We start from the raw sequence: 20,106 nt of genomic DNA, 5'->3' as shown, positions 1-20,106 counted from the left end.
AATTTTAAATAATTAAATGTCAAATAAAATAATAAAAAAATATACAAATTATTTATGATTTAAAGCAAAATTGCAAATACGTATAAATAGGTGGAGTTTTTTGTATCAGTGTATTAAATGATCCGTGTTTATTTATTTTTTTATTCATTATTTTTTTGTAATCCTATTTTTTTTGTATTTTTATTTTTTAATGTATTTATTTATTTATTTTTTTTCTCCCCCCTCCCTCAGGGGGGGGAAACTCAACAGGGCGGTTGCTGGTTGTTCCATCTCCATCGTTGGGGTCCCTGCGGGTGGGGTGGGTGGTTCCCGTGGCCCTGCGCTGGGTGGTCCTGCGGCTGCCGACTTGGGTGGGGTGGCCTGGCGTGGGGCGCGCCGTGCTCTCCGGGGATGGGGGTGGGCTCGTGGGGGCCCGGGTGCTGGTGCGGCGGGGGCGGTCTTCCCGTCCGGTTGCGGGGAGTCCCTGGGTCCCCCTGGTCGGGGCATCCCGCCTTTCTGCCCGTGTGGGGGGTGGTCTCACTGGCTTGGGGTCTGGCCGTCCGCTGCTTCTCTCGTGCCCTGTCGTCTGCCGGGCGCGTCTGTTTGCGGCCTGCTGCTGGCTATTCCGGGCGGCGCCGTGGGCTGGACTTTGGGGTTCCCGTCGCTGGCCAGCCTGGCTGTGTGGGGCCGGTGGTCCCTGGCTCCCTGGGCCCCACACCTGCTGTTTGGGTTGGGCTCTCTGGGCGGCTGGGGCCGTACTCTGGCTCCCACGCACACTGGGAGTCAAATATATCGTACATACAAACACACATGCTGTATACTGACACACATATACCGTTATTATTATATACAAAAATACATACATAGGTACCTACGCTCCCACATACATACACAAATACAGTACATACCTACATACTCCAAGTTCGTCCATCTACACGCACATTCACGGTACAGACATACACATATTGTACATATACATTCACTGTACAAACATACATATACACATACTGTACATATGCATTTACTGTACAAACATTCATATACACATTCTGTACATATACAGGTACATATATATATACATACGCTCATGCACATAATCACATTTCATCAAACATATATTAACGTTTAACCCATTGTTACTATAACAATCTACACGCTTAATATAGGTTGTCTCTCTCTCTCTTCCCCTCCATTTTTGGGTATTCATTTTTTTTTTTTCTTTTTTTATCCCTCTAGCTATCATTATGTATACGTATTGTTGCATTTGAACAACTGTATTGTTCATAATAGAGGTAAACTATTGGTATTGCTCATGATCATTAGCGCTTTTTCTATTGGTATTAGTATTGCTCTAGTTGTAGTGTAAAATAGCTTATTGTCATTTCTATATTATTGTTTATTTCGCTAACTGCTTCTTTGCTATCACTTTTACGATCATATTTGTACATATCGTATGTGCTGGTGATGTTCTATTGTTGTTGTTTTTTTTGTTGTTATTGTTGTGTTTGCTGTTGTTGTTTCTGTCTCTCTGTCTAATCCCCCTCTTATCCCCGCAATTCCCCCTTCTGTCTTCCTTTTTTTCTCTTTCTATCCCCTCCTGCTCCAGCCTGGTTGCACCAAATGATAATATAAATACATTTAATAAATTCAAATTGAAATAAGGCAACAAGAGAAGTATCCTACACTTCTCTTTTGTACAGTAAATCTGAACAGCCGATATGGACATCTACATTGACTATATGACTTGCCTGAAAAGCTGGACAGGACCAAAAAAAAAAAAAATTATCAGTGTATTACATTCCATCCATCCATTTTTGACCGCTTGTCCCGTTCGGAGTCACTGGGATCTCAGCTGCATTCAGGCGGTAATTTATTAAATGATCATCATAAAATCCATCGTGGAGATACAGTAAATAGTGTTATAAATGCAAATGCGCATGACATACTATAGGTTCAAAAATTATTTATAATTGCCAATTTTATCGCTAAAAGTCATAGCATAAAGGGGTTATTTCATGATTTTTTTTTTTACTATTTTTAAAACACTTAATTTTGGTCTTAGATTTAGACTTCTTTTTATTGTCATTCAAATTTGAACATCACATTACAGAACAACAACATTTTGTTGCATTAGCTCGTTGTAGTGCTGGATAGAAGAGCAATAAGGTGCAGATATAGATAGATAGATAGATAGATAGTACTTTATTGATTCCTTTAGGAGAGTTCCTTCAGGAAAATTAAAATTACTGGTCTACTTAACAAGTAATGATGTTTCTTTGGTCAAAGCTGCATGGATTTCGCTGTGAAGCCTATTTTGAAGCCACTTGCCGGCTGCTCCCAAAAACGGCTTGTTTTAAAAGGCGAAGTTGTTAGATGCAAATTAAGCCTTCCTTACATGCCCCCTTCCTCTCAAGCTGACTACAGTTTTGTCCCCACCCCATAGATATTGTTGGTAGTTGCTTGTGTTTTGCTAAGACTGTATGGATTATGGACACCGGTGAGCGCCACCAGCCATCTAATGTTTTCGTTGACTTTTACTACAACACAACATCCCAGATGACATAGCGAGGCCATGGTTCCGCGTCGGCTCAAGGAGGGAGGAGACAGTGCGGCAGGAATGTAAGGAAACCCAGGTGGAATTTCTGGTACGATACTTCAGCTATGGTTAAACCTCTACAGAGTCTTTCTCTCTTCAATGCTAAATCCTGTACATATGAATGTATATACTGACAGTAAAATGCTTTTCTATTTTATATCATTTATATAATTTTACTGTAAACAATAGAGTTTTTACAAATTAAGCCACGCTATGAGCTACATCACAAACAAAAAAAACAGATTATATTACTAACTGGACCATTGCCAAACACAGTTGTGTTTTTAGGTAAATCAGACTTTATATTGCCGCATGACAGTGACACGATTGTCTTACATTAGAAGGCTAAGCTAGCTACACAACAAATCAAGGTAACATTGCTAATGTATCATTCACACATTTCCAAAGTACTGTACTTTGTTTCATTGTCTCTCTTTTTGAAAGTTTGAGGGTGAAACCAGACTTCTTGGCATACACTAAAAGCAACTTTTTCATAGTTGAACGAGCATTCCTAGAAATCATAAAAGTTCAATGTAAGGCACTTTTTAAATGAGGTAGCAAAGTTTGTGTCGAAGAAGTATGATTGTTTTTAAAATATCTCTCTGCAATGCCTCTACGGTTTGATTTCAAATTTTTCGGGACTTATGCCGATCCCAAATACACATAAGCAGATACCAATAGGTAAGAAACGTTGGTTTTGGATGATAGATCCACTTAATGTGGAAGCAATGATTAATTGCAATTTTAATTTTAAGTTATGTGCACAACCGTTTGTGTCCAATCGCTTCAAGGGGCGTTGACATAAACATGTTCATCTGTATTGGTTACATCCAAATTGTGGCGGAACTTAATCCTTCATTGCTAAAATCAGTACATTTAATGCTAATCACAGTGGAAATTGTACTTAATGAGAGTGCTGTTTTGTCACAGATTTACTGTCAGAACCTGTGTCTACTGGCCAAACTCTTCCTGGACCACAAGACTCTGTATTACGACGTTGAACCTTTCCTCTTCTACGTGATGACTGAGGCTGACAACACAGGTTGCCACCTAGTCGGGTATTTCTCCAAGGTGAGAAAAGTCGTTTCCTTTGCAACTTGTGGCGATTTTCAGATTTTTGTTGACATAGCCTGGCTTTCCATAGAACTGCTTTTTGTCTTTCACAAGCAAGCCACGGGCTGATGCAAGTGTTGTGGTACCTCGGTTTTGTTTAGTATTCTGTTCCAAAAGGTCCAACGACAACTGAATCTTATGAAATCAGAAATACCAGAAATATAAATCCAAATTCATCCCTTCCAGACACTCACAAATATAAACACAAAACACATTTTATACAGAATAATCTGAATTACATATACTGTAAATGACAAATAGGATTGATACATCACTTTTACCTTTTATCGTCGTAAGAATACAATAATTTGCAAATCCTTTTCAACCCATATTCAATCGAATGCACTACAAAGAAGATATTTGATGTTCAAACTCAAAAAACTTTAATTTTTTTTTTTGCAAAAAATAAAGAGCAAACAGATGAAATGTAACAAGAAAATGTTGCAATGTTTACTGTAATCGTACAAAGGTGCCATGTAGGCTGTTTCTTTCTTAAAAAATAAAAATGAATCAAAATCAATGTCATTATGAAATATTGACCTATTCAAGGCTCCAATTACGTCACATTAAATATTCCACTTTGAGATATTATTTGGGGAAAATGTTGCATATTTTGTGTTTGCCATATAAAAAACTGACTTATAATTTGATAAATGTGAAGTTGATCTCGAGATGATTGTGTTAAAAGTAAACAGTAAAAAAATATATATCATTAATCTTTTAACACTTTAATGAGTAGGACCCTCTTGAATCCCCAATCATTTTTGTGGGATTTTTTTTTTGTGTGTGTCATTACTCGAAAAATAATACTGAATTGAAATCAATGTTGTTATGAGTTATTGACCTTTTTAAGGCTCCAATTATTATAATCTCAAATATTCCACTTAAATATTTCATTTGGGGAAAATATTGCATATTTGGTGTTTTTTCCATAAAAAAAGAGGGTTTATTTTGACAAAAAGGACATACAACTTAAATGTTTAAAACGTTATATTGACAGATAAACCTAATATTGATCTAGAGATTTAAACTTTCAATAATATTAATAATAATACTAAATAATGACACATTTATTGTATTTTTTGGACCAAAACCCTTTGGGTTCACCGGGATCAAGCCTGAGTGGAGGCCTAAATGTATATTTTTTATACATTTATTATATTGGTTTTTAATATAACAAATATGAAAATGGCCCCCGCTTGCTTTGATTTTTCAGTGTGTGGAAAAAGTTTGGACACCCCTGGCTTAATTTAATGAATTACTCGGTGGCCACTTGGTGTCGCCAAAAAACAATGACCCCTCCACTTCAACTTAAAGACAGCATAAGTCTATTCCATCCGGTTAAAAATAAATAGGCTAGTGTTTTTCAAACCAACAATTTTACTTGATCAAGCTCTTTCTAACATTCCACACGACAAAATAATAGTGGTGAATGGAAAAATATAAATGTGGTTACTTGTGCTGATATCTGACCAATATCAGTATCGCCCAATATCCATATCATATTTGAAGGGTAAAGGTTGTATCGTTGCGTCATTGTGTATTCCACTGATATTTTACGCTGCTTTCAACATTTGTATATTTGTCTCCCATGTTTAGGAGAAAAACTCTTTCCTAAACTACAACGTGTCCTGCATCCTCACTATGCCACAGTACATGAGGCAAGGCTACGGCAAGATGCTAATAGACTTTAGTAAGTACTATAAAGTCCTAGTTATGGTTATGTTGGTCTTTTTTTATGACTTTGTATCTTCAGGGAAACTTTACAACCTTGCATTTTTACGGGTATAATATGTTTTATTAATATCTGCGGAACATAGTATCACAGTCTTTGTCTGTGCATCTTTCCAGGTTACCTGTTGTCGAAGGTGGAGGAGAAAGTGGGTTCGCCAGAGCGCCCCCTATCTGACCTGGGCCTTATCAGCTATCGTAGTTACTGGAAGGAGGTGCTGCTACGCTACTTGAACAACTTTCAAGGGAAGGAAATCTCTATTAAAGGTCAGAAATGAATTTCTTTTAAACCTGTGAAACCAATTTAGAAAAGCTTCACCACAAAATAAATAAATACATTTTATAGAAAGCAAAATAGTTCATGTTTCTATTAGTTTTGATTGCAATGACAAGTTTTTTTATGTTGACAACTCGGGTTGCAACGATTAATTGATTACATCGACCAATTCAATTACAAAAAATATTTGATTTGTACAAACCCGGTTCCATATGAGTTGGGAAATTGTGTTAGATGTAAATATAAACGGAATACAATGATTTGCAAATCATTTTCAACCCATTTTCAATTGAATGCACCACAAAGACAAGACATTTGATGTTCAAACTCAAAAACTTTATTTTTTTTTGCAAATAATTAACTTAGAATTACATGGCTGCAAAACGTGCCAAAGTATTTGGAAAAGGGCATGTTCACCACTGTGTTACACCACCTTTTTTTTAACAACACTCAATAAACGTTTGGGAGCTAAGGAAACTACTTGCTGAAGCTTCGAAAGTGGAATTCTTTCCCATCCATCCATCCACTTTCTACCGCTTATTCCCTTTTGGGGTCGCGGGGAGCACTGGCGCCTATCTCAGCTACAATCGGGCGGAAGGCGGGGTACACCCTGGACAAGTCGCCACCTCATCGCAGGGCCAACACAGACAGACAACATTCACACTCACAATCCCATTCTTGTTTTATGTAGAGCTTCGGTCGTTCAACAGTCCGGGGTCTCTCCGTTGTCGTATTTTACGCTTCATAATGCGGCAACCTTTTCGTTGGGAGACAAGTCTGGACTGCAGGCGGGCCAGGAAAATACCCGCACTCTTTTGTTATGAAGCCACGCTGTTGTAACACGTGCTGAATGTGGCTTGGCATTGTCTTGCTGAAATAAGCAGGGGCATCCATGAAAAAGACAGCGCTTAGATGGTAGCATATGTTGTTCCAAAACCTGTACGTATCTTTCAGCATTAATGGTGCCTTCACAGATGTGTAAGTTACTTATGCCTTGGGCACTAATGCACCCCCATACCATTACAGATGCAGGCTTTTGAACTTTGCGTCGATAACAGTCTGGATGGTTCGCTTTCCCCTTTGGTCCGGATGACACAATGTCGAATATTTACAAAAACAATTTGAAATGTCGACTCGTCAGACCACAGAACACTTTTCCACTTTGCATCAGTCCATCTTAGATGATCTCGGGCCCAGAGAAGCTGGTGGCGTTTCTGGATGTTGTTGACAAATGGCTTTCGCTTTGCATAGTAGAGCTTTAACTTGCACTTACAGATGTAGCGACCAACTTTATTTAGTGACAGTGGTTTTCTGAAGTGTTCCTGAGCCCATTTGGTGATATCCTTTAGAGATTGATGTCGTTTTTTGGTACTGTGCCATCTGAGGGATCGCAGGTCACGATCATTCAATGTTGGTTTCCGGCCATGCCGCTTACGTGGATTGATTTCTCCAGATTCTCTGAACCTTTTGATGATATTATGGAGCGTAGATGTTGAAATCCCTAGATGTCTTGCAATTGCACTTTGAGAAACATTGTTATTAAACTGTTTGACTATTTGCTCACACAGTTGTGGACAAAGGGGTGTACCTCGCCCCATCCTTTTTTGTGAAAGACGGAGCATTTTTTGGGAAGCTGTTTTTATACCCAATCATGACACCCACCTGTTCCCAATTAGCCTGCACACCTGTGGAAAGTTCCAAATATGTGTTTGATGAGCATTCCTCAACTTTATCAGTATTTATTGCCAACTTTCCCAACTTTGTCATGTGTTGTTGGCATCAAATTCTTAAGTTAATGATTATTTGCACAAAAACAATGTTTATCAGTTTGAACATCAAATATGTTGTCTTTGTAGCATATTCAACTGAATATGGGTTGAAAATGATTTGCAAATCATTGTATTACGTTTATATTTACATCTAACACAATTTCCCAACTCATATGGAAACAGGGTTTGTATTATGTTGCCTAAATAACCTGTTGTTTAATGAGTGTCGCTAATAAAGATTGGAAGAATCCAGACAACATAACGATTGATCAAATCCAAAGAGCATAAAAGAAGATAAAAGAGGTTAAATAGAAGGTTAAAGACAGTAAAAGGTATATAGAGAATAAAAGAAGGTAAATAAACGTTTAATAAAGCAAGTAAAAAGTAATTGAAGGAAAATAGAAGGTAAAGTAAGATAAATAAAAGGTAAATGTGGGGCGGTTTAGCTCGGTTGGTAGAGTGGCCGTGCCAGCAACTTGAGGGTTGCAGGTTCGATTCCCGCTTCCGCCATCCTAGTCATTGCCGTTGTGTCCTTGGGCAAGACACTTTACCCACCAGCTCCCAGCACCCACACTGGTTTAAATGTAACTTAGATATTGGGTGTCACTATGTAAAGCGCTTTGAGTCACTAGAGAAAAAGCGCTATATAAATATAATTCACTTCACTTCACTAAATATAGGGTAATGGAAGGTAAAAGAAGGTAAGAAATAACTGCTAAAACAGGGTTTTAAAAAGGTAAATGATGTTTAAAAAAAGGTAAATGAAATGTAATGAAAGGAAATTAGAAGGTAGAAAAACACAAATAAAAGCCAAGTTGAAAGTAAATATAAGGTACAAGAAATTAAACAAAAGTTAAATGATGGTAAAATAAAAAAAAAAGGTAAATGAAAATGTAAAGGTATAAGAAGATAAAGCAAGCAGAGGTGTGGACTCGAGTCACATGACTTGGACTCGAGTCAGACTCGAGTCATGAATTTGATGACTTTAGACTCGACTTGACAAAATGTAAAACGACTTGCAACTCGACTTAGACTTTAACATCAATGACTTGTGACTTGACTTGGACTTGAGCCTTTTGACTTGACATGACTTGCTACTTTCCCCAAGACCCAACGATTAAAAAGTTATTCAGGAGCGCTCCGTATCTTCCATTGTGTACGGAAGGGTGTCAGCATGTGTGCGATGACAGCCTGTGCGCTACCTGTCAGTACAACAGCCAATCAAATTACATCCACGTTGTTTTCGTCACACAGCATTCACCCAATCAAATTGCAGGAAAACCAACGGAGAAGAGCTTTCAAATAACAGAAGAATAAGTAAAGAAAATTATGCCATAAAGTGTTTCGTTCGGGTATTAAAACTACGACTTGGTCAACAAAACAGGAATTGCCGTATGCAAAATATGCGGTTGGAAGATTACAGACGGAGACGCATCAATGTACAACTTCGTTCGACATTTGAAGTTGCACAAAGAAGGGTACGTTTTGAATGTAAGCTAACGTTTATTGGCTGAGTAACGTGACTTTTATTTGCTGTGTAGTTAAATCAGTGAGGCTGTAAACTCACTGCTAACATTAGAACCACAGACATCTTATAAGGGTACGCAGCATCGAGCGCTACTGCCTATTGCCGCAAACGAGATGCGGGGCCGCCATCTTGGAGTGGTGATCCGCTCCACTGAGTGCAATTCATTTGGTAGGAACAATGAACTGTCGGCGCATTTAATTCATATTACCTCACTGAATACCACTTATATTCACGCGCTTTTTTGTCATTCGTGTAACTATGATAAAGGACACATGTCTTGGCGTGTTCATAATTTGCTTAACAGAAATAGAATATTCTTATATGCTATAAGTGACCAGACGTCTGAGATCAAAACTGGGAATATAATCCCAGAGAAGGGGAAAAAACAGTCAGCTATTTTGAAGTATAAGAAACAATATGATTAGGTTGTATATACATGTGTATATCCTACATAAACAATGTATGAATACATTAGATATCTATATATTTTACGGACCTATAGTCCAGAGGTTCTCAAATGGGGGTACTTGAAGGCATCCCAAGGGGTACATGATATTTTTTTAAATATTCTAAAAATAGCAACAATTCAAAAATCCTTTTATAAATATATTTATTGAAAAATACTCCAACAATATATGAATGTAAATTCGTAAACTGTGAAAAGAAATGCAACAATGCAATATTTAGTGTTGACAGCTAGATTTTTTGTGGACATGTTCCATTAATATTGATGCTAAAGATTTCTTTTTTGTGAAGAAATGTTTAGAATGAAGTTGATGAATCCAGATGGATTTCTATTACAATCCCCAAAGAGGGCACTTTAAGTTGATGATTACTTCTATGTTTAGAAATCTTTATTTATAATTGAATCACTTGTTTATTTTTCAACAGGTTTTTAGTTATATTTACATCTTTTTTTTTTTTCAAATAGTTCAAGAAAGACCACTACAATTGTGCAATATTTTGCACTGTTATACAGTTTAATAAATCAGAAACTGATGACATAGAGCTGTATTTTACTTCTTTATCTCTTTTTTCAACCAACAATGCTTTGCTCTGATTAGGGGGTACTTGAATTAAAAACATGTTCACAGGGGGTACATCACTGAAAAAAGGTTGAGAACCACTGATATAGACTTTATCTCTGTTGCTGCAACAGCAGAGAGTTTATTCTGTCTTGACACTTTGTATTGATATTTTCTATTACATTCTTCCTTTAAATGATCATGTTTACAGTGATTGAACATATATAAACACCTGAAAGTCTTTATTTCAGCTAAAACCACCAATCTGTTTCACTGGATTCAGAATAAAACTAAATTCTGTTTTACTCAACAAAGTTAGTATTTGAATATTGTTACTTGAAGACTTATCTGTGGGTACAATAAAATGAGAATGCATCATAATCAATGGCGGCTGGTGAATTCTGTTTTAGGTGGGCCTGAAAGTTTGTAAACCAAATACCTGTAGGGGGGTCATCCTTCCCCAGAAGATTTCTTTGTGATTTTCACATACAAATATTGTAGTTCTTTGCTCCTGCTTAACTCTGCGGTAATATTCTTTTCACAAAATACAACCAATAGTATGTTAATGTTAAATTTTACTTGTGAAAAGTAATCTTCCAATTCCTATTTTCAACAGTCCGCTCAATTGAGCAGGAAAACGCTGAATACCAGCCCAGCATCTTTGTTTTCTACCTGTCAACTGTCAGTTTAGGCTGCTTGCCGGCTCCTCATCACCACTTCAAGATGGCGGCCAAATTGCTTGCGTCACAGCAGCCAATTCTGCGTCTACTTATAAGATGTCTATGGTTATAACGTCATTGCAGACACGGCAATCTTTTGCGTCCACTGCAGTTTGCTACCTTATTCAAAATTTTTGTCAAGTGATATTTTTTTTAAGCAGGGTTGCATGAGATACCTACACATAACGTTACGTTAGTGAATGTATCACACACAGTAACGTAACGTTAGACGGCGGTCAGCAGCACCGCATATTTTAGCCACCAACAAAAAGACAAACATAGTCAAATAAAGGTCAGTTAAAATGTATATTATATTAAGAATATGTGGACATATTCCATAGAGCCCTGACATCTAACAAGTACAGCACTGTTCATTGTTATGTTCATGTATTTGTTGTTTTTCATGTGTACACACACATAAACACATACAGTATGAGATGAGATCAATGAGATAAGGTAACAACATGATATAAACTGTTGTGTAACTAGTTACAATGCAATATTCCATGGAAATACAATGTTAACACTTTTGTGCAAGTAAGTACAGTTGCACTTGTTTTTTCAAATGTGTTTATACTGTAAAGGAATGAGTTAAATGATTAGAATAACTGGTTAATAGTGCTATTATGAAGTGCAATGTCATTACTGTTTTTTTTAAATAATAAATACATACAGCGTTTTAAAAGCATACACAATCTGTGTACATATATTAGTCTGTGGTTAAAAAGACTTGAAATGACGCGAAACCCAAAATGCAGGACTTGGGACTTGACTTGAGACTTTCCAGTATTGACTTTGGACTTGACTCGGACTTGCCTGTATTGACTCGGGACTTGACTCGAGACTTGAAGTCAAAGACTTGAGACTTACTTGTGACTTGCAAAACAATGACTTGGTCCCACCTCTGAAAGCAACTATAAAAAAAAAACGTATAAGAAGGTAAAATACAGGTTAAATAGAAAGGTAAATGAAACATAAAAGAAGATGAAACAAGTTTAATAGAAGGTAAATAAAAGGTATAAAAAAGTAAAGCAACTTAAATAGAAGGTAAAACAAGTTAAATATAAAGTAAATACAAGGTATAAAAGGTAAAGCATGTGAAATAAAAGTTAAAAGGGGGAGGAATACAAGTTGAAAGATGCTAAGTAAAAGACAAAAGAACGTAAAATTAACTGCTCAAATTAATCCAACAAACTAATCGATAGATTGCTCGATTATTAAAATCAATAGCTGCAGGCCTGTCGACAACCACTTGTGTCATCGTCCATCAGCCAGTCTGGGGGGACCCCATATGAACAGACTGCGCTTTTCACAGAATGCAGAATAAAACTTGGTTATCGTCTGCTAATGTTAGAAGGTCCAACATGACAATATAACAGCAAAGTATATTAACACACTTTTCTTCGCATTCAAACTGAGAGTGTTTACCACAAATATGATTTCCAAGTCCATCTGCGCCTTCTATTCTCTGCCGCACTTGAAAAGGAATTATGTCTGACAAAGCACTATATTGTTTGTGTGTGTGTGTGTGTGTGTGTGTGTGTGTGTGTGTGTGTGTGTGTGTGTGTGTGTGTGTGTGTGTGTGTGTGTGTGTGTGTGTGTGTGTGTGTGTGTGTGCGTGTGTTTGTGTGTGTGTGTGTGTGTGTGTGTGTGTGTGTGTGTGTGCGCGCGCGCGTGCGTGCGTGCGTGCGTGCATACAGTGGGCCAAAAAAGTATTTAGTCAGCCACCGATTGTGCAAGTTCTCCCACTTAAAAGATTGTGCAAGTTCTCCCACTTAAAATGATGACAGAGGTCTGTAATTTACATCATAGTTACACTTCAGCTGTGAGAGACAGAATATGAAAAAAAAATCCAGGAATTCACATTGTAGGAATTTTAAAGAATTTCTTTGTAAATTATGGTGGAAAATAAGTATTTGGTCAACCATTCAAAGCTCTCACCGATGGAAGGAGGTTTTGGCTCAAAATCTCACGATACATGGCCCCATTCATTCTTTCCTTAACACGGATCAATCGTCCTATTCCCTTAGCAAAAAAAACAGCCCCAAAGCATGATTTTTTCACCCCCATGCTTCACAGTAGGTGTGGTGTTCTTGGAATGCAACTCAGTATTCTTTTTCCTCCAAACACACGAGTTGAGTTTATACATTATATACTTAATATGTGTACATTATATTATATACACAGATTTATTATGCCTATAACATATATACAATATACCAATTACCATGTACAATATAACAGTATATGTGGCAGCCGCAGCATAAAATAGAGAGTAGATCCAGCAGAAAATAGAATATAGATTTAAATACAAATACAAGTAGCTGACATAGAAGGTGTCAGGTAATAGACAGATATCATCTATTTCTGTATGGGGCCTGATTATACAGCTGGATGGAGTGCGGAATGAAGGAGTTCTTGAATCGCACAGTGTGGAAAGGAAGCTGAAGGAGCCTGTTGGAGTATGAACTCCACTGTCCCTCAATTGTCTAGTGAAGTAGGTGGGCAGGATTGTCCATGATGGCCAGCAGTTTGTCCAATGTTCTCCTGTCCCTCACTGACACAAACGCCTCCAACTGCCAGCCAATAGTTCGGCCGGCTTTCCGGATCAGTTTATCAATCCGGTTTGAGTCCCTTATATGTATGTATGTATGTATGTATGTATGTATATATGCATGCATATACAGTATATATATATATATATATATATACATATATACATATATATATATATATATATATATATATATATATATATATATATGTATATATATATGTATGTGGTTACTTTGCATACAGTGGGCTTTTCACTCCTGCTCTACAAGTACCAACACAAAATGATGCTAGGTATCCATTAGTAATTGGGAATTCATGTGGACAATTTGTTAAAAGGACGGCATGCATTTTTAAATATATTTACTTTAGTTGTAAAGAGGGCTCCACTCCAAGCCCCTGAATAAAAGTGCTGCACACAAACTAAACTTAGTATCAGTGCATCACATTTTGTAAGACAAATAACATTGTCTGGTTATGTTATTGTGTCTAAAAGTCAAATCATATGTAAAACGTCTGTGTTTATGTTCAGAAATCAGCCAGGAGACGGCAGTGAACCCTGTGGACATCGTCAGCACGCTGCAGTCCCTCCAGATGCTGAAATACTGGAAGGGCAAGCACTTGGTTTTAAAGCGACAGGTGGGTTGAATGTAATTATTGATCAGTAACTTTTCAGCTTTAGTACATACATAAAATCTCAGAAAAGCTAAAGATTTAAATGGCTTCTTCCAGTTCGACCCTGAAAGCCTTTTTATCATTTATATTTGTTTTTCTTTAAATCAATCTTTAACTGCTTTTCTAATTTTACCTTCTATCTTGCGGAACTTTGTAAACAACCAGTTTTTATATATATTATTTTTATATTACTTTATAAAGTTGAGACTTTCAAAACTGCTCAGTAAAAATAAAAAAAATAATACATAAAAATACACTACATTTGACATATGTTGCACAAAGTAATAGTTTAAATTTTTTTTTAATTATTACTCACTTTTATGAGTAGTATACTGTAAAATATTTAAAAACTCTTCAACCTATTGTGTGTAAAATACTACTTTTCGCTCAGAGTGAAAACTTACTGAATGAGGTATTTATAACTTCACTTTACTTACATTTTACTCACCTATTTAGCACTGAATAAGTAAAAGTGACTAAAATAATGAATGTTATTAATGTAATTAAACATAAGTACATATTTGACACTGAGTAAGTTAAAGTGAGTAAAATAATACATTTTAATTAATATAATTAACATGTTCACATTTTTGTTGCTAAATAACACTGTAGTAATTTGTGTATATTCTTTAAAAACATTTAAAATGTAGCATTTCACTCCTAAGCCTAAGTTATGTATTGCCTTAAGTGAATAACTGTGTTAAAGCTGTATTACTTGACTCACTTTTGATCAAAATTGAATTAGATACTGTCGAATGTAATAGTCAAATACATAAAAATTGAGTAAAATGTAAATTAATCTAAGTAAGATGCCTTTTTCTGTATAATTGAAGTAAAGTTTTTTTTCAACTTATTATTATTTTGATTAAAGTTGTGTTTTACTCACTTATCTAAAAGCAAGTAAAGTACTTCTCACTTTTAGTTGAAATAAATACCACCTTTTTAGATGGCACTGAGTAAGTAAAGCAAGTAAAATGTTGTATTTGACTCATTTTCAAGTAAAAGTGATTATTGTAAAATTAAGTCAAATACAAAGGTATACTCACTTTAGCGTACTCACTGTCAAATATGTAAAATGTATACATGGTGTAACTTAAAGTGAGTAATAGTTTACTCACTTCTCAGTAAAAGTAAATAAGATATATTTTATTTACTTTCAAGTAAAAGTAAATAATTTACTAAATTATATTCAAAATAACTAAAAGTGAGTCCAAATGTAAGTAAATTTCAGTAAAAAATGTTTAAAATGTATATATTTGCACTTACATTTAACTACATTTTTTTGTTTGCTTTGAATTAAAAGTAAATCAAATTCTGTATTTTGTTCAAAATAAATACAAGTCAGTAAAAGCAAGTCAATTTATGTAAAATAGCAAATTTTGAAAATGTTGTTTCACTTATGTTTCACTCACTTTTAAAGGGAAACTGTACTTTTTTTTGTGTTGCTTATCATTTACAATCATTAGGAAAGACATGACGACAGATGGATTTATTTTAATGCATTCTAAATATTAAATACATGCGTTCAAAAGTCTGCTTACAATAAAGTTTATGGGAGCCGTTCAATTCTGCCTTTACAACTCCTTAAAAAAACATCCAAACACCTCCATTGAGGTTTTTTATCCATGTTGTATTATCCATAATTGTATGTATTGTAGTAACAGTCACATTTTTAATAACATTTAATATCATGTATTTTGATCATTTTAAGCATACGCGGCACATTAATTTAAAAAATGCACAATGACGTTTGCTTTTTTTTTTCTTTGTCACTGATTTCTGCTCACTTCAGACGTTATGAGAGCCAACAAACCTAATAAGATATCACTTACTGTACAATGTCTGCTGTCATTAGGATGCCAACTGCTGGGATGTTCATATATTCCCATTTAGATGAAGAATGACTCATAATCCTTGCGAAGAAGCCCTTTTCGTGTCATTCTCGCCAGTTCCAGGTCCTGAAATGGCTGTCAAAGTGTTCACAACTTTGTCGAATTATGTTCTCAGCCATGTACTTTTCAGGTGAGAGATGATCTAAAATAAACTTCTAAGGGCAGGAAAGCGAGGAAGCCACGGACAAGTAAAATACAACACTGCAAAATTGAAATCTAAGTAAGATGAAATATCTCAAATAAGGGTGATATTTGCTTATTTTCTGTCTGGTAAGATAATTCTTCTCACTAAGCAGATTTTATGTTAGAGCCTTTTACTGGGGTTTTGCTCCTAAATGATCTCAGAAGATACTACAGCTTGTTTCTGACATTTTATGACCTATTTTGAGTAAAATATGCTTGAAACTATTTTTGTCCAGGTGTCCAAAACACACCCAGCAATGGTGCACAGGAAGGCGGGGAAAAAGAGGGGGGAAAAGGCGGCCAAAATGTTCAAAAGTCCCAATTGTGTCCAAAATTCCTCCTCGGGGTTCCAGTCCCACGAGTCCCGCCGCCGGCCACACAAATCCCGGGATACAAAAAATGTCCAAAACGCACCCAGCAAAGTCCCACGGGAAGTAGGGGGGAAAAATGAGACAAGTCGACAAAAGTCCCCCAAAATTTTCAAAATACCTACCCAGTTTCGAGTCCCAACCGGGTTTGAGTTTGACTTTGAGTGCACACTCGAACCCGGGTGGGACTTTTGAACATTTCCCCGATTTTTTTCACTTTTCTCCCCACCTTCCCGTGGGACTTTGCTGGCCGCGAATTGGATATTTTGGGCATCCCGGCCGGTGGCGGAACTTGTGGGACTCGAACCTGTGTAGGTATTTTGAACATTTTTGGGACTTTTACTGACTTTTCCAACTTTCATCTTGTCCCCATGGGACTCGGCTGGGTGTGTTATGGACATTTTGGGCATCCCGGGACTTGCGCGGCCATACATAAGATTTTATGTTAGAGTGTTTTACTTGTTTTAAGTGTTTAGGTACTAAATGATCTCAGTAAGATATTACAGCTTGTAGCTGAGATTTGATGACCTATATTGAGTAAAACATGCTTGAAACTAGAATATCAAATGTTGCAAAGCTATGTCATCAACACTCACCAGTATAAAACTACTTTTTAAAGTAAGAATTTCTTATTTTAAGAATGTAAAACAAAATCATGACTTTGACACAATTGTTTCTCATGTTAAAATAGATGACAGCCAAATAGACTTTGCCGTTTTATTTTCAATGAAAATACGTACACTTGTTATTATTGAGAACATACTTATTTTAAGGTATTTTTGGGTTCATTGAAGTTAGCTAATTTTACTTGTTTTGGAAAGTCTTGACAAGCCAAATTTTCTTGTTCTATTGGCAGATAATTTTGCTTAGTTCAAGTAAAATACCCCTCATTTTTGTATTTTTTTTTTCTTGTTTTTGAACACTGACTTTTTGCAGTGAAGCTAGTGATCACGTTGCCAATATTAATAGTTCGTATGCGTTCGCATTTGTATCGTTGATAGTGAAATGTGAATTGAGTATTGTTGGTACTTATTGAATGGTTATTTATTGGGTTTTATGTGCGGAAAAATGAAGCTCCCATTGGCTCTGCTGTAAGTGGACTTTTATTTATGTTTATTTCATATTTAGAATGCATTAAAAAAACTTCATCCGTCATGTGGTTCATAATGATTGTGAACGATCGGCAAAATTCTAAAAAAATAAGTGCAGTTCCACTTTAACAAAGTGTTTAATTACTCTAAGTGAAATACCACATTTAACCTATTTGGCACTCGGTATAAGGTAAAGAGTACTAGTTTTAAATGAGTGAATTAGTACATTTCACTCACTACACGGGGCACAAAGTGTAACAAGTCAAACGCCAATGTTGTGCGTTGTTTGGTGTGTGATGTTGCCGATTCCTTTTTGATATCAAGTTCATTTTAATGTGGTGCTGGTTGTTTCTTTCATTACTAAAAATATATTTCCTGCATTGAATTTGCTGTGCTTCTGTTGCTGTTCAACCACATTAAAAGTAACGTGTCACATTACATCAAACGCATCGGTCACGGCCTTGTAACGTGCAGTACAGGCCAGAAGTTTGGACACATCTTCTTTTCAATATAGATTGTCACTGAAGGCATCAAAACTATGAATGAACACATGTGGAGTGATGTACTTAACACAAAAGGTGAAATAACGGAAAACATGTTTCATATTCTAGTTTCTTCAAAATAGCCACCTTTTGGTCTGATACCTTTTTGCACACTCTTGGCATTCTCTCCATGCGTTTCAAGAGGTAGTCACCTGAAATGGTTTTCATTCCACAGGTGTGCTTGAAGCTCATCGAGAGTATGCCAAGGGTGTGCAAAAAGGTAATCAGAGCAAAGGGTGGCTATTTTGAAGAAACTAGAATATAAAACATGTTTTCAGTTATTTCACCTTTTTTTGTTAAGTACATAACTCCACATGTGTACATTCATAGTTTTGATGCCTTCAGTGACAATCTACAATGTAAATAAATCACAATGAAAATAAAGAAAATGTATTAAATGAGAAGGTGTGTCCAAACGTTTGGCTTGTACTGTATGTGAAAGAAAAAAGATTATTTAGGAGTAAAGCTGGTAACGTTGTCTTTGCTAAAGCTCTCCCGTCCAAAGGCAAAACCCAGTAACTCAATTTTGGTTAAAACTTAGCTGATAATAATTTTGGAGTTCCTAGGTGATATGCTTTACATTAGTGTATGCGATATTGTAATTTGTTCCGTAAGTAAGCTGTTACGCGCATGGCAGGAACTAGCAACTACCACATAACCGTGTAGATATAACAGGAAAAACCTAGTATCTCAAGGGACCAATCGGAGTTTCTTTGTCAGTCGCCTTATTGTGTTTAATGAGACATTTGCACGAATGGGGGCCGACGGTCAATCTGATTATGTGATATTATGGCACGAGGGGATATTTGGAAGATTGGCCCAGGACGTTGCAAGCACCTTCATTAAATGTATTGTTCTTGATTCTTCCCCTTGCATACTCTTTTGGGCAGATAACTGTGGAGGTCAAAATAAAAACTGGACGCTGTACACGGCTCTTGCCCAATGTGCAAATGCAGAATGGGGCCCACCCGTGATTGTGATAAAATATCTGGAGAAAGGGCACATGTTCATGAGAGCAGATTCAATCCATGGCTCAATCGGCAAGAAAATGAAAGCTCAAGAAAACATCTCTACGTTTGATGACTTTGTAGATCTTTGTAAGACAGCATCAAGATAGATTGGTTTTCCTTTGTTCTATCAAAATCAGCTAGAAGTGAGTTACTAGGTTTTGCCTTTGGACGGGAGAGCTGGACGCCAAGTACACCCAATTTGGAATTAAAGTTAAAAAAAAAAATGGATAAAAATATCAAAGACATAAAATAAATGCAAATCATTTGAATTGTAATCGGAAGTATTTGTAATTGCTGTAGGACCTCATCGATGACTGGAAAGCCAAGGAGCGTAAACGTGGCTCGGGAAAAACCATCGACCCCACAGCTTTAAAGTGGACGCCGCCAAAAGGGACGTAAAAGATCTTCAACACAACACACATCCTCTTTTGGCACACACACACAAACACACACACTCACACTGGTCTAGTTCACTTGCAGCAGCTTCTTACAGAGTCAGATATTAGTGCAAGTTTGGCACTCGTTGGAATTTCGACAATATACTTTAGTTTTTGTCTCTTTGGTTACTGCTTCACATTGTCCTGGATAAGAAAGAAAAAGTCATTACGTGTGTTTTCAATCCTACTAACACTGACCTGACTGAGCTCTGACTGGGAAAAAACTTGAAAGTTATTTATTGCTCCAAAATAACAATAAAAAAAAAAGTTTGCCTAATAGGAAACTCATTCACAAATTTGTCTTGGTCTTTTAAAAGGCTTTGGGATTCTATTTTGGTCGAAATGCAAAAGAATGTGAAGAAGATAAATACTTCTGAAACCTAAAGCTATAGCTGCCATTGGCCTTATTTGGACTTTGTTGTCTTTTAACTGGGACCTGCCTTCATTTTTTTTGTCTTCTGTAATGACCTTAAAGACAAATTATCTTTTTTTTCCCCCCTCTAAGTTCATTATTTAATCCTTTTCTACCTCGTCGGGTTTACCACTGTGGAAATGGTGAAATGTACACCGTTTGAAGCTTCTTTTTTCAAGTCTCTTTCGATCTTGTGTAAAAATGGA

At 36.4% G+C, this 20,106-nt stretch overlaps 1 protein-coding gene across 2 annotated transcripts in view; it reads left to right on the top strand.

Annotated features, from left to right (window-relative positions):
- Positions 1 to 19,776, top strand: part of LOC133541033 (histone acetyltransferase KAT7-like) — a 69,043-nt gene extending 49,267 nt beyond the window's left edge. For both annotated transcript variants that reach the window (XM_061884073.1, XM_061884072.1), the window contains exons 11-15: positions 3,506 to 3,646; positions 5,288 to 5,381; positions 5,540 to 5,686; positions 13,823 to 13,929; positions 19,352 to 19,776. In XM_061884073.1, coding sequence (XP_061740057.1) covers positions 3,506 to 3,646; positions 5,288 to 5,381; positions 5,540 to 5,686; positions 13,823 to 13,929; positions 19,352 to 19,450 — 588 coding nt within the window. In that variant the 3' untranslated portion in view covers positions 19,451 to 19,776. The remainder of the gene's footprint in view (positions 1 to 3,505; positions 3,647 to 5,287; positions 5,382 to 5,539; positions 5,687 to 13,822; positions 13,930 to 19,351) is intronic.
- Positions 19,777 to 20,106: the final 330 nt, after the last annotated feature.

This window comes from Nerophis ophidion, linkage group LG23 (genome assembly GCF_033978795.1).
Source record: "Nerophis ophidion isolate RoL-2023_Sa linkage group LG23, RoL_Noph_v1.0, whole genome shotgun sequence".
Lineage (NCBI taxonomy): Eukaryota > Metazoa > Chordata > Actinopteri > Syngnathiformes > Syngnathidae > Nerophis > Nerophis ophidion.
The sequence above is the reverse complement of the archived record's forward strand: the minus strand, read 5'-3'. Positions and strand labels throughout refer to the sequence as shown.